Source organism: Hyla sarda, chromosome 12 (genome assembly GCF_029499605.1).
Source record: "Hyla sarda isolate aHylSar1 chromosome 12, aHylSar1.hap1, whole genome shotgun sequence".
In the NCBI taxonomy this organism is placed as follows: domain Eukaryota; kingdom Metazoa; phylum Chordata; class Amphibia; order Anura; family Hylidae; genus Hyla; species Hyla sarda.
In genome coordinates, this window is record NC_079200.1 from 14,280,581 (window position 1) to 14,293,710 (window position 13,130).

The 13,130-nt window shown below is 45.0% G+C and overlaps 1 protein-coding gene across 1 annotated transcript in view; it reads left to right on the forward strand.

The window, feature by feature from the left end:
• Positions 1–12,237, forward strand: part of SOST (sclerostin) — a 30,853-nt gene extending 18,616 nt beyond the window's left edge. Inside the window, exon 2 of the mRNA XM_056548694.1 lies at positions 9,163–12,237. Within this exon, the coding sequence (XP_056404669.1) occupies positions 9,163–9,581 (419 nt within the window). The 3' untranslated portion in view covers positions 9,582–12,237. The remainder of the gene's footprint in view (positions 1–9,162) is intronic.
• Positions 12,238–13,130: the final 893 nt, after the last annotated feature.

Consider the following 13,130-nt stretch of genomic DNA (forward strand, 5'->3'; position numbering starts at 1 on the left):
TAGGGCCTTGCAGCTGTTGCAAAACTACAACTCCCAGCATGCCCAGACAGCCTTAGGCTGACTCTAAGACAATGGTCTCCAAACTTAGGGCCCTCCAGCTGTTGCAAAACTACAACTCCCAGCATGCCTGGATAGCCTTAGGCTGGCTCTAAGACAGTGGTCTCCAAACTGCGGCCCTCCAGCTGTTTCAAAACTACAACTCCCACCATGCCCAGAGCCTTAGGCTGTCTCTATGACAGTGGTCTCCGAGCATGCTGTACGTTGTAGTTTTGCAACAACTGGAGGGCCGCAGTTTGGTGACCGCTGTCATAGAGTCAAAAGTTTTTATCGGTCGCGGTCTGTTTTATTTTTTCTTAATAGTCGGAAAATATCGCTTTTTTATTGAAAATATAAATATTTTCCAGCGGAAATAAAACACGCCGCCCTTAACGTCATCGCCTGCGCGCGATGGGGAAACCCGCTGTTTACACATTTGATGAGGAACGCGACATGATGGTATTATGACTGCAGACGGGAATCTGGATGCGCATAATCGAATTTCCACAGTTTACACTGGTTCTAAATGACTCCTGTGTTTCCCGCAGAGAGAATACACGTTCTTTTATACGGTCCCTGGTATGGTTCCCAGCCTGAGAGAGAATGCCTCCGACACCCACGCAGGAAGTGATGGAATGGATTTCTCACATACCGCTGTACAGTTTTGCATTCTGCTTTTAATTAATTTCGTCCAAAGCGATCCATTGACGGGCCGGCGATGAAATGGCGCTGGCCCTTTCATGTCCGCTGGTGGTATGTAGGCACACAATGACAGTGCCAGGGACCATGCTGTGAACCATTTACACTGACAATCTACTGACAACCCCTGAAAGAGAAGAAAGGACCCCGGGGTTATCATAACCTGCGACCGCAAACATTGTGACAGAGCGGCAGGGGTTGCGAGTACAACGATGGCGTTCATGCTTTTACGGCCTACACTGCTTCATGTGAGCCCGGGAGCACTAATGCGTTCACTTGTAGAATGGGGGGGGGGGGGGGGATTACCATAAGAAAATGTGTTTAGTGTAAAGTGGTGATTCCATTGAGCATTAATTCAGTGCAGCATCAATCTAGGTGCACATTGTATATACTGTACTGAGAGAAAGATAATATGTCATATTACATTGTGGATAAACAAGCTATGATGGATATTCCATAGCGTCTAACAGTGGCGTGTACACCAATATAGTATACCAATAGGCCAACAAGGCCCAGGCCTAGGGCGGCACTGTTGGCAAAGGAGGATCTGAGCATGTAGCGATGTAAACAGCTTTTCATCCAGCAGAGGGCGCCCAATACTGAAAGCTGACTTTGGGCTGTCTCCTTAGTAGACACTCCCTCTCGGTTTATCATTGTGCTGTTGTGTCTGCATTCAGGAGCCTGACTCCCCCTCCCCAGACTAGACTCCGTAAAACACACCCACCCTTCCTCTCCCTGACTAACTCATCACAACCAACCCCTTCCTCTCTCCGACTATCCCATCACATCCATCCCCCCTCTCCGACTATCCCATCACATCCATCCCCCCTCCCCGACTATCCCATCACATCCATCCCCCCTACCCAACTAGCCCATCACTCCCATTCTCCCTCCCAGACTAGCCCATCACACCCTCCCCTTTCTGACTAGCCCATGACACCCACCGCCCGTTCCCAACTAGCCCATCACTAGCAACCACCCTTCCGACTAGCTCATCAGAACCCACCCCCCTCTTCAAGTAGCCCATCATCCCCCTCCCCGACTAGCCCATCACCCCCCTCCCCAACTAGCCCATCACTAGCAACCACCCTCCCGACTAGCTCATCAGAACCCACCCCCCTCTTCAAGTAGCCCATCACCCCCCTCCCCAACTAGTCCATCACCCCACTCCCCGACTAGCCTATCACCTCCCCTCTCCGAGTAGCCCATCTCACCCACCCCTGTTCCCCAACTAGGCTGGACCCCTCCTCAATTCTGAGGATATCAGATAACTTTCTAAGAAGAGAATACCCCTTTAACTCTTTGATAAGAAGCAGGGGAAGTTATAGTTGAATGCTATTAGAACAGTGGTCTCAAAACTGTGGCCCTCCAGATGTTGCAAAACTGCTACCCCCTATTACTACTGTGAGTTGTAGCTTTGAAACATCTGGAGGGCTTCAGTTTGGAGGACGCAGTTCTAGAACTTTAAGCAATGCTGGGAGTGCGGAGAGAGTAGTGGATGCAATAGAAGTACAAATACAGTGAAGGAGTTTAAGCATGCATGGGATAGGTATAAGGCTATCCTTCATATAAGATAGGGATAGGCATAAGGCTATCCTTCATATAAGATAGAGATAGGCATAAGGCTATCCTTCATATAAGATAGAGATAGGTATAAGGCTGTCCTTCATATAAGATAGGGATAGGTATAAGGCTATCCTTCATATAAGATAGGGATAGGTATAAGGCTATCATTCATATAAGATAGGGATAGGTATAAGGCTGTCCTTCATATAAGATAGGGATAGGTATAAGGCTATCATTCATATAAGATAGGGATAGGCATAAGGCTATCCTTCATATAAGATAGGGATAGGTATAAGGCTATCCTTCATATAAGATAGAGATAGGTATAAGGCTATCCTTCATATAAGATAGGGATAGGTATAAGACTATCCTTTATATAAGATAGGGATAGGTATAAGGCTATCCTTCATATAAGATAGAGATAGGTATAAGGCTATCATTCATATAAGATAGGGATAGGTATAAGGCTATCCTTCATATAAGATAAGGATAGGTATAAGGCTATCCTTCATATAAGATAGGGATAGGTATAAGGCTATCCTTCATATAAGATAGGGATAGGTATAAGGCTATCCTTCATATAAGATAGGGATAGGCATAAGGCAATCCTTCATATAAGATAGATATAGGCATAAGGCTATCCTTCATATAAGATAGGGATAGGTATAAGGCTATCCTTCATATAAGATAGGGATAGGGACTATTCATAGTATTTAGAATATTGGGCAGACTAGATGGGCCTAATGGTTCTTATCTGCCGACACATTCTACAATTCTATGAGTTACCCGACAGTTAGCGCAGCCTGTGTTCAAGTGAAACCCACATCTCCCATTACATGATCTTTAACACTATCGGTACTATCAGTTTATCATCATATCTAAGGTTACCATGGCTAAGAGGACCAGTTTGGGTCCTATCCAGAGTTCGTAGAGGTTCACATATTGCAAACATCAATTGCACATCTAGACGGAGCATTTGGTAATGTTTACTCCAGTAGACGTAATAAACCATTTATAAAGTACAGCCTGTGTTCATGGCCACGAGGCACATTTAAAATGTGCTTTGAAGCATCAGACCATGCAAACTCCAGAATTCTGGAAAGCTTGATACGTTAAATTTGCAAACCCGTTAATCTGATGAAGCATTTGAATTGGATGAGATGTCCGTAGGGTAAACAAAATAAATAAGTAAAAAAAACATAAAGAAATGAAACACATTTTTCCAGCTTCCTTTATTAAAATTACCTTTTTTTAATGGAAAACTCGAGTCAAGGTATTGGGTTGATCATTTTCCCCAGGTGCTCGTGAAGTTATTGAAAAAACATTAGAAATATGAAAGGCCTAGTAGAGTACAGTGATCCCCTCGACCTACGATGGCCCCGACATACGATCATTTCAACATACGATGGCCTCTCAGAGGCAGCATCAACATACGATGCTTTTGTATGTCGGGGCCATCGCATAAAGGGCTATCCGGCAGCGCAGACTGCTTCAGCTGACACCGGATAGCCGTTTATGGTGCCCCGTGTGGTCCGCTGACGATCACTTACCTGTCCTCGGGGCTCCGGCGCATCCTCTTCGGGATCCCCTGCATCGTCGGCGATCTCCATCAACGTCATCACCCAATAGGAGCAGCGTGCGTAGCGATGTGATGGCGGCGACAGAGAGCGAGGATGCCGGGGAAGCAGAGACCTTGCCGGAGTGGCGGGGACACCTTGAGGACGCGGCGACAGTGATGGAAGGCGACATCCAGGGCAGCGGTGACGAGCGGTGACGGTCCAGAGCGGCGGGGACATCCCAGGGACGCGGCGACAGCGATGGAAGGCGACATCCAGGGCAGCGGTGACGAGCGGTGACGGTCCGGAACGGTGGGAACAGGTGAGTACAACTTCCTCTAACAGTGTTCTACAACCTGCGGACCTCCAGATGTTGCAAAACTACAACACCCAGCATGCCCGGACAGCCAAAGGCTGTCCGGGCATGCTGGGTGTTGTAGTTTTGCAACATCTGGAGGTCCGCAGGTTGTAGACCACTGTCCTATACTTTACATTGCACGGATCCCTCAACATGCGATGGTTTCAACAAACGATGGTCCGTTTGGAACGGATTACCATCGTATGTTGAGGGACCACTGTATACGCATTGGTTTTCTCGTTAAGTTTCTCTAACACTTTTCGGATAACCAATGGGACCACAGTTCATATGTTCTACTTGGTAGCAGCAGAGCTGGAAAAACTGGGTCATGTATCAGACATCTGTCCTTCCCTTATTTAGAAAAACCAAAAAAAATCTTAAAGAAGAAATATTTTCAGCTGTCAGAGACTACGCTGAGACCCTGGGGAACAGATCATATACAGGAGGATTTTTAAAAAAAAAATAAAAAAAATAAGATAAAAAACTGCTGATTTCTTCCCAAACCAGCACCACTACAGGTTGTGTGTGGTATTACCGCTCAGTTTTCCATTAAAGGGAATAGAGACAAATTGTAATACTACACACAACCTGAGGACAGAGTCATTGAGGCCTCAAGTCCAGTCTGCAGCCACAGTCAATTGCAAGTCATCAGTCAAGTCAAGTCAGTGTGGCCTGCATTCAATTGTCCAGTCCTACTACAAGTCCCAGCAAGCCCTTAAAGGGGTATTCCAGGCAAAAACTTTTTTTTATATATATATCAACTGGCTCCGGAAAGTTAAACAGATTTGTAAATTACTTCTATTAAAAAATCTTAATCCTTCCAATAGTTATTAGCTTCTGAAGTTTACTGTCTACCCTCAGTAAAGCTACCGTTGTCCGTAACTTGGCATCGGAGTCATTATTGCCCCCCCGTGCCTAGCCCAGGATCCAGCGGTATACCTTCGGGTGGTATCGAGCATAAACCATGCCCTGGCGTCACGAATACAAGGGGTCAATGCCATCTTCCCCTAGGATAATTCCATCTGCCATAGATCACACCCCACTACTACATGCTGTATGCTCCAGAGGAAGTTATGTAGTTCTTTCCAGTCTGACCACAGTGCTCTCTGCTGCCACCTCTGGCCATGTCACTGTACATTCAGGATAAAGTCCAAACATAATTGTGATTAGGTCCATTGAAGTCTATGGACCTATTGGCAACACATGAGTCTACACATCATATCCCTTTTTGATTGTACTGATTCTTTAAAATCTACAGGACACAGTCATTTAGTTACTTTAAAGAGGTACTCCAGTACTTAAAAACATATCCCTTAACCATGCGCTCCACGCATTCTCCATGAGAGATAGTGCTCGTGTTTCTTTGGTGCTCCCTTATTCAGTGAATGGAGTGTGTGCCGAAATGTCTCTTCATGCAAGGGGAGAGATGGGATGCAAACTGTCTGCTCTGTTGTCTTCATTAGCCCAACTTCCTGTATAGTGTACATCCTGTACTCATTTACTGTTCCTGAGCATACTCTAGCCGGCAATTCAGCCATCTCTATCTCCCTCCACCACACTTTCTTGACTATAACCCCTCCTGCATAGTGGGGAGATAGAGTTGGCTGAATTGCCGGCTAGAGTGTACACAGGAACAGGAAGACATTTACTGGATGTACACGGGACAGATTTGCTCTGAGATCATCTACACTTGAACTGTTGATGTATTTCTCATAACCAAGCTCTACGAGCAAACTAATAAATTAAAACTCAACTCTAGAACCTATCAGTATTTGCCCCAGATGAATTAAAGGGATACTCCACCCTTAGACATCTTAGCCCCTATCCTTTGGATAGGGGCTAAGATGTCTGAGAACCCCGTGATCTCTGTGCAGCACCCAGCGTTTGTTTGAATGCTGGGTGCGGGCGGGGGTGTTGTGATGTCCCGCCATACCCACTCAATGCAAGTCTATGGGAGTCACGGCCGTCACGCCCCCTCCCATAGACTTGCATTGAGGGGGCGTGGTGTGACGTCACGACCCCCACCGTCCACTTCAAGCGTTCGAAACAAAATGTGTACCCCTTTAAGATCAGGCTTCACATTGTCTATGGGAGAAATTTCTGACTTGTGTTTTTCATTCTTCATAAGTTATTTTTATAACTTATATTCTTTCTGTCTGTTTTATTTAAACATTTTTCTTGACACTTTGCTGAACTTTACATCAGCCTGAAGTCCTCTGCTGCAGTTCTATTAACACATTAAATGTTGAGCCTACAGGAGGTACCAGCCGCGGCAACACATTGATAGACTTGCCGGAACAAAGGGGATTAGAGGCTATACGCTGGATATAAATGCATCAATACACAAGACCTTTAGTTCATATTGCCTTAAAGCAGCCTGACCTGACAGCGGGCTTTTTGATAACCATGCCCTTACTTTTTACCCTACAAATCTGCACAGGTCCATTTTTAATAATTACTTATTTAATTTATGTAATTTAAAGATGTTTAGTCCATAAGCAAGTCCTATACTTTGTGGTGTCCAAATGTAAAGGAAATAACTATAAATAGGATAAAGTACATAAAGTTGGGGCAGACATTATGACAGACTTCAAAGTGGACCAACAAGTGTGGTTTCAGCCTTGGGCCCTAGGCCAGTGTAGTTTCACCCTTGGGCTCTAGAGAAGTGTGGTTTCACCCTAGGGTTCTAGGCCAGTGTAGTTTTACCCTTGGGCTCTAGAGATGTGTGGCTTCACCCTTGGGCTCTAGGGCAGTGTGGCTTCACCCTTGGGCCCTAGGGCAGTATGGCTTCACCCTTGGGCCCTAGGGCAGTGTGTCTTCACTCTTGGGCTCTAGAGAAGTGTGGCTTCACCCTTGGGCCCTAGAGCAGTGTAGCTTCACCCTTGGGCCCTAGGGCAGTATGGCTTCACCCTTGGGCCCTAGGGCAGTGTGTCTTCACTCTTGGGCTCTAGAGAAGTGTGGCTTTACCCTTGGGCCCTAGAGCAGTGTAGCTTCACCCTTGGGCCCTAGGGCAGTATGGCTTCACCCTTGGGCCCTAGGGCAGTGTGTCTTCACTCTTGGGCTCTAGAGAAGTGTGGCTTCACCCTTGGGCTCTAGGGCAGTGTGGCTTCACCCTTGTGCTCTAGAGAAGAGTGACTTCACCCTTGGGCCCTTGGACAGTGTGTCTTCACCCTTGGGCTCTAGGGCAGTGTAGCTTTACCCTTGGGCTCTAGAGAAGTGTGGCTTCACCCTTGGGCCCTTGGACAGTGTGTCTTCACCCTTGGGCTCTAGGGCAGTGTGGCTTCATCCTTAAGCTCTAGGGCAGTGTGGCTTCACCCTTAAGCTCTAGGGCAGTGTGGCTTCACCCTTGGACCTTAGGGCAGTGTGGTTTCAACCTTGGGCCTCTTATCATATTACATTTTGCTAATCTTGTGGTTTCTATGGAGAGTTCATACTGCACCATGGGAAAGGTTAATGAGGCCAGCTTGAGCTACCCCTCTGCATGGATTGAACAGCACCCTAATGTGGCCATACACCTTAGATTGAAATCAGATAAACCTGCCAGCTTTTTTGGGTTCAGATGACTTTCCTAAGGGGTATGGCTACCCCCTGACTCTGATGCTTTCTATGGAGAAGTCATCTTGCACCATGAGAAAGGAGGGTGACTTAAGGAAGCTGGGGGGACCCTATAGAGCAGTGGTCTTCAACCGGCGGACCTCCAGATAATGCAAAACTACAACTCCCAGCATGCCCGGACAGCCTAGAACAACTCCGGGCATGCTGGGAGTTGTAGTTTTGCAACATCTGGAGGCCTGCAGGTTGGAGACCACTGCTATAGACTTTGCACTGTGGCCTGGAACTTCAAGTTACACCCATGTATGCTTGTTTCATTGATTAGTGATGAGTGGCATAGGCCATATTCGAACTCGCGATATATGGACGAATATTCGCCCTATATTCGTGAAATTTGCATATTTGATATATTTGAGGTTATTTTTGCTTTGCGTGTATGCGCATGTGGATAACTATCTACCTATCTATCTATATTATCAATCTATATTATCTTTCTATCTATCTATCTCATATCTTTCTATCTATCTATCTATATTATCTATCTATATTATCTATCTATATTATCTATCTATATTATCTTTCTATCTATCTATCTATCTATCTATATTATCTATCTATATTATCTATCCATCTATCTCCTAATATTCTTGGTCTATGCAGAAGTGATAATGGGTCTATGACATTTTTCATTTTGAATATTGTCGTCATATTTGCGAATATCGTCGCTATCTATCTACCTATCTAATTTTTGTGATGATATTCTTGAAAATTCACTCTCCAGTCTAAGGGTGCGTTCACACGCTCTTTTTTCTTGCGGGTTTTCCGCTGTGTATTTCAAAGTGGGCGGGCTCTTCTCGGCTGTCCGTAGCAGATTATCCGCGGGGGAATTTACGCTGCGGGAAATCCGCCGCAGTCCCTACTGACTTCAATGGGGCTTGCTGCGGATTTTCCGCAGCGTAAATTCCTCCGTGGAAAATCTGCTGCGGACAGCCGAGAAGAGCCACCCCCCTTTCAAATACGCAGCGGAAAACAAAAAGCAGGTGAACGCACCCTAATACAGTAAATAGTATAGGGGTCTTCTTTAGACCACAAGCTGGAAGCAGAGAGGGAGGAGATCACTGTGATGTGTTCCGTTCGGAAAAAAAATAAAAAAAATAATGAATATTCGTAATTGCGAATATATAGCGCTAAATTCATGATATATATTCGAATTGTGAATTTTCGCGCTCAACACTATCATTGATTTAACATGGGGTTACCAAGTGATGATTTTTAGGGCATTTTTGGAGGAATACATTGTGATTGAGTACTATATTTTCTATATGATTTATATGGTATCTATATGATGGTATATAATGCACATACTAAGTATATTTACTCTTCTTCCTTCCTCAGATCCTTCGGAATTTAGCTGCAGAGAATTGCGTTCTACTCAGCACATCACAGATGGTCCGTGTCGCAGCCTCAAGCCGGTGAAAGAGCTGGTGTGCTCAGGCCAATACTTACCCTCTCATCTTCTTCCAAATTCCATTGGTCGCGGGAAATGGTGGCGCCAGAGCTCGATTGACTACCGTTGTGTGCCCGCTCACAGCCACACCCAACGGGTTCAACTCGTGTGCCCCGACAACGAAGTGCGGACATACAAGATCCGAGTGGTGACGTCCTGCCGCTGCAAGAGATACACTCGCTTCCACAACCAATCGGAGCTGAAAGATTTCGGAAAGGACATAGCCAGGCCCGCGAAGAACAAGAAGCCGCGGCTCGCCAGGCAGAGGAGCAAATCCAATCAGCACGAGCTGGAAAATGCCTATTAGTTACCTGGAGCCAAGTCAGGGGCTACTTACATGTCACGTGAGGATGAGGTAACTGTGTTGACTTACTCAGCACGTACAGATTAAGTCTGAGGAGTTGCTTAAGGAATTTAAGATTAAGGCTGACCCATTATCTCCAGATTAAGACGAACAGGCCACGTAAAAGCCTTTAAAAAAATAGAAGGACGTGTCTGGAGTAGAGAAGAGAGAAAACTCAGCATATTATCCTGTAATACTGCATATTATATTCCAGAGCATTCAGTTACTTACCGTATTTAATGGCGGCCCGCTCGGCTCCCGTGCAGAAGTGGAAGGAAAAGGGTCTGAAAGACTACTGCAGAGTTTTATAGTAGAAATGTACATTTTCGGAGATTGCATAAAGTAAAGTGGACTTTGTAACTAACTGCTTGTATACGCTTTGTACTATAGCCGATGAAACAAGGAGAGTGTATATAGCTGAAATTCTATACAGGAGGAAACATAAATTATATCTATAGTGTATCAAAATGTAATTATTTTCTGCTTTTATATAAAGTCTAATGTAAACCCCTCCCCCCATTTCAATATTGTCCATTCTTACGATGGAAAGAATACAGACATAAGAGCCCCCCCCCCATTGAAGAACACGTTATGGACCCTTGCTATCCTGTGGCAAATTGTAGAGTTCCCACCTTCCAAAGGATAGGGGATCTGATCGCGGGGGGGGTCCGGTCCAGCCGATCTCCGGGCCGCCCTAAGTTACGCCACGCCCCCTCCTTTCATGTCTGTGGGAGGGGGTGTGGCGACTGTGATCGCCAGTCATCCGGCAGGGAGTGGAGTTTGCTCCATGCATCGGATGACTGGGGTGCCGCGGCAGAGAACGTGGGCATTCCCAACGGCCGCACCCCCCACAATCAGACAAGTTGTGCCCTATCCTTTGGATAGGGGATAACATGTCTAGTGTTGGAGTACCCCTTTAAGTAATTAAGATCCATAAAAACCTACATTTTATTTACCATAAGGCGTGCAAGAGCAAAAATGAGTTTTAATGAGAGTGACCATTTAAGGTTTGTGTAAAGTTTTAGGATAACATCTCAACTTCACGAGTGCAGTAGAACATCTAAACACGCCAGGGATCAAGATGTGGTTGGCGGCAACTAAACCCTATCCAGGACCTTCCATAATTGAAATAAAATAAGATTAGAGCTTACTGTCATCATCTTTAAAGGGGCGCTCCATCCCTAAACATTGTATCCCCTAGCTAAAGGATAGGGGATAAGATGTCTGATCGTGATCTCCGTGCAGCACACGGCATTGTGATGTGAGTTTTATAACTCACATCAGAAAAAATGTATACTTTGATGTCTTTTGCCAATGAGATTTTAATGGACGTTAAAATGGCACACAACAAGGCTAGGCCTACACTTTAAAATAGTTGTTTTACTTAGACAACCCCTTTGCATTGAATTTAATAGAGGTCCTCCATTTGGGGCACCACTCCGTTGGCCATAGTGGAGCTCCATCTCAAAAAGCATCTAAAGTATCCATACCATGTACTCCAGCAAAAATTTACTTATCCCCTATCCACTGGATAAGCGATGAGTAGCTGATCACGGGGGCCTGACTGCTGGCCCGCCCCCCCTGCGATCAGCGGGACGGGACCCCTGCACTCTCAGTACTAGTAGACGACACGCGCGCCATTCATTTCTATGGGAGTGCCAAGGATGTACTCGGGTCTTTTTGGCGCTCCCATAGGAATGAATAGAGCGCGTGCCGGCTGCAGCATGTGCTACTCGCTGAGTGCCGGGGCCCGTCCCAGTGATCACGGGGGGCCACAGCGGTCAGATGTCCTGTGATCAGCTACCTATCCCCTATCCTGTGGCCTATCCTGTAGGTTATTTATCGACGGAGATCTCCTTTAAGGGGACTATGAATGTTTCCCTCCACCCGTGGTCAGAAGGGTATCTGAATTGGATAGATTCTTTAAAAGGGTTACTGTTCCGAACATTGGAGCACGTGCCGGGAGCTCGTGAGGTCATAGCCCCACCCCCGCATGATGTCCTGCCCCGCCCCCTCAATCAAGACTTGCATTGAGGGGGCGGGGCGTGACGTCATGAGGGGGTAGGGCTATGACATCACGAGCTCCTGGCGCCGGCTCCAGCGTTCGGAACAGTTTGTAGTACCCCTTTAAGATTTGCCTTTGGCAAAGCATACATTAGCTGTGAGATATAAGACACTGCAACTTGTGGTGTTCATGGCTAACCTTTTGGTATGGCGCCAAACAGCATTATTCTAGAGAGAACAATTGGATATGCAATATACACAGACGCTTTGAATCTTATATTTATAAAGTCATTTTTTTTTAAGAAATAAAGTTTTTTTTCTAAAGAATAGAAAATATGGACGTCAAGTATAGAAAGCCCCATCCTACAGCAATAGTTGACGGTTATTGTGGAGTAGGCGCAATTCTTAGTCAGTCTTCTGGCTTCATGTCTTGAGCTTCATGTCTTCCCATTATGTTATCATTGGTTTAAGAGATGGATTATGTATTTATTTCTCTGTTATTTATTAATGTATACATGTTGTACTGTATAGAAAGAAACAGAATATTGCCTTAAAATATTTGAATAATATCCCAGATATTTTGATCTATTGTCAATAAATCTTTGATTAAACTCGACCTTTGTGTCTGACCCTAAATCAATCTTTTTCTAAATATCTCATAATACATAATCCCAACCTGGACTTTTCCTCCCCATGTGCATGACCTTACATTTATCAATGTTGAACCTCATCTGCCACTTCTCATCCCAAACCTCCAACCTATCCAGATCCATTTGTAACAGTGCAGTGTCCTCTATTGTGTTATTTACTATACACAGTGCACTGTCCACTATTGTGTTATCCACTATACACAGTGTGCTGTCCTCTATGGTGTTATGTACTATACACAGTGCGCTGTCCTCTATTGTGTTATCTACTATATACAGTCCACTGTCCTCTATTGTGTTATCTACTATACACAGTGCACTGTCCTCTATTGTGTTATCTACTATACATTGCCCTGTCCTTTATTGTGATATCTACTATACACAGTACACTGTCCTCTATTGTGTTATCTACTATACACAGTGCACTGTCCTCTATTGTGTTATCTACTATACATTGCCCTGTCCTTTATTGTGATATCTACTATACACATTACACTGTCCTCTATTGTGTTATCTACTATACACAGTGCACTGTCCTCTATTGTGTTATCTACTATACAGTGTCCTGTCCTTTATTGTGATATCTACTATACACAGTACACTGTCCTCTATTGTGTTATCTACTATACAGAGTGCACTGTCCTCTATTGTGTTATCTACTATACAGTGCCCTGTCCTTTATTGTGATATCTACTATACACAGTACACTGTCCTCTATTGAGTTATCTACTATACAGAGTGCACTGTCCTCTATTGTGTTATCTACTATACAGTGCCCTGTCCTTTATTGTGATATCTACTATACACAGTGCACTGTCCTCTATTGTGTTAACCACTTTACACATCTGCAAAGATTGCTACT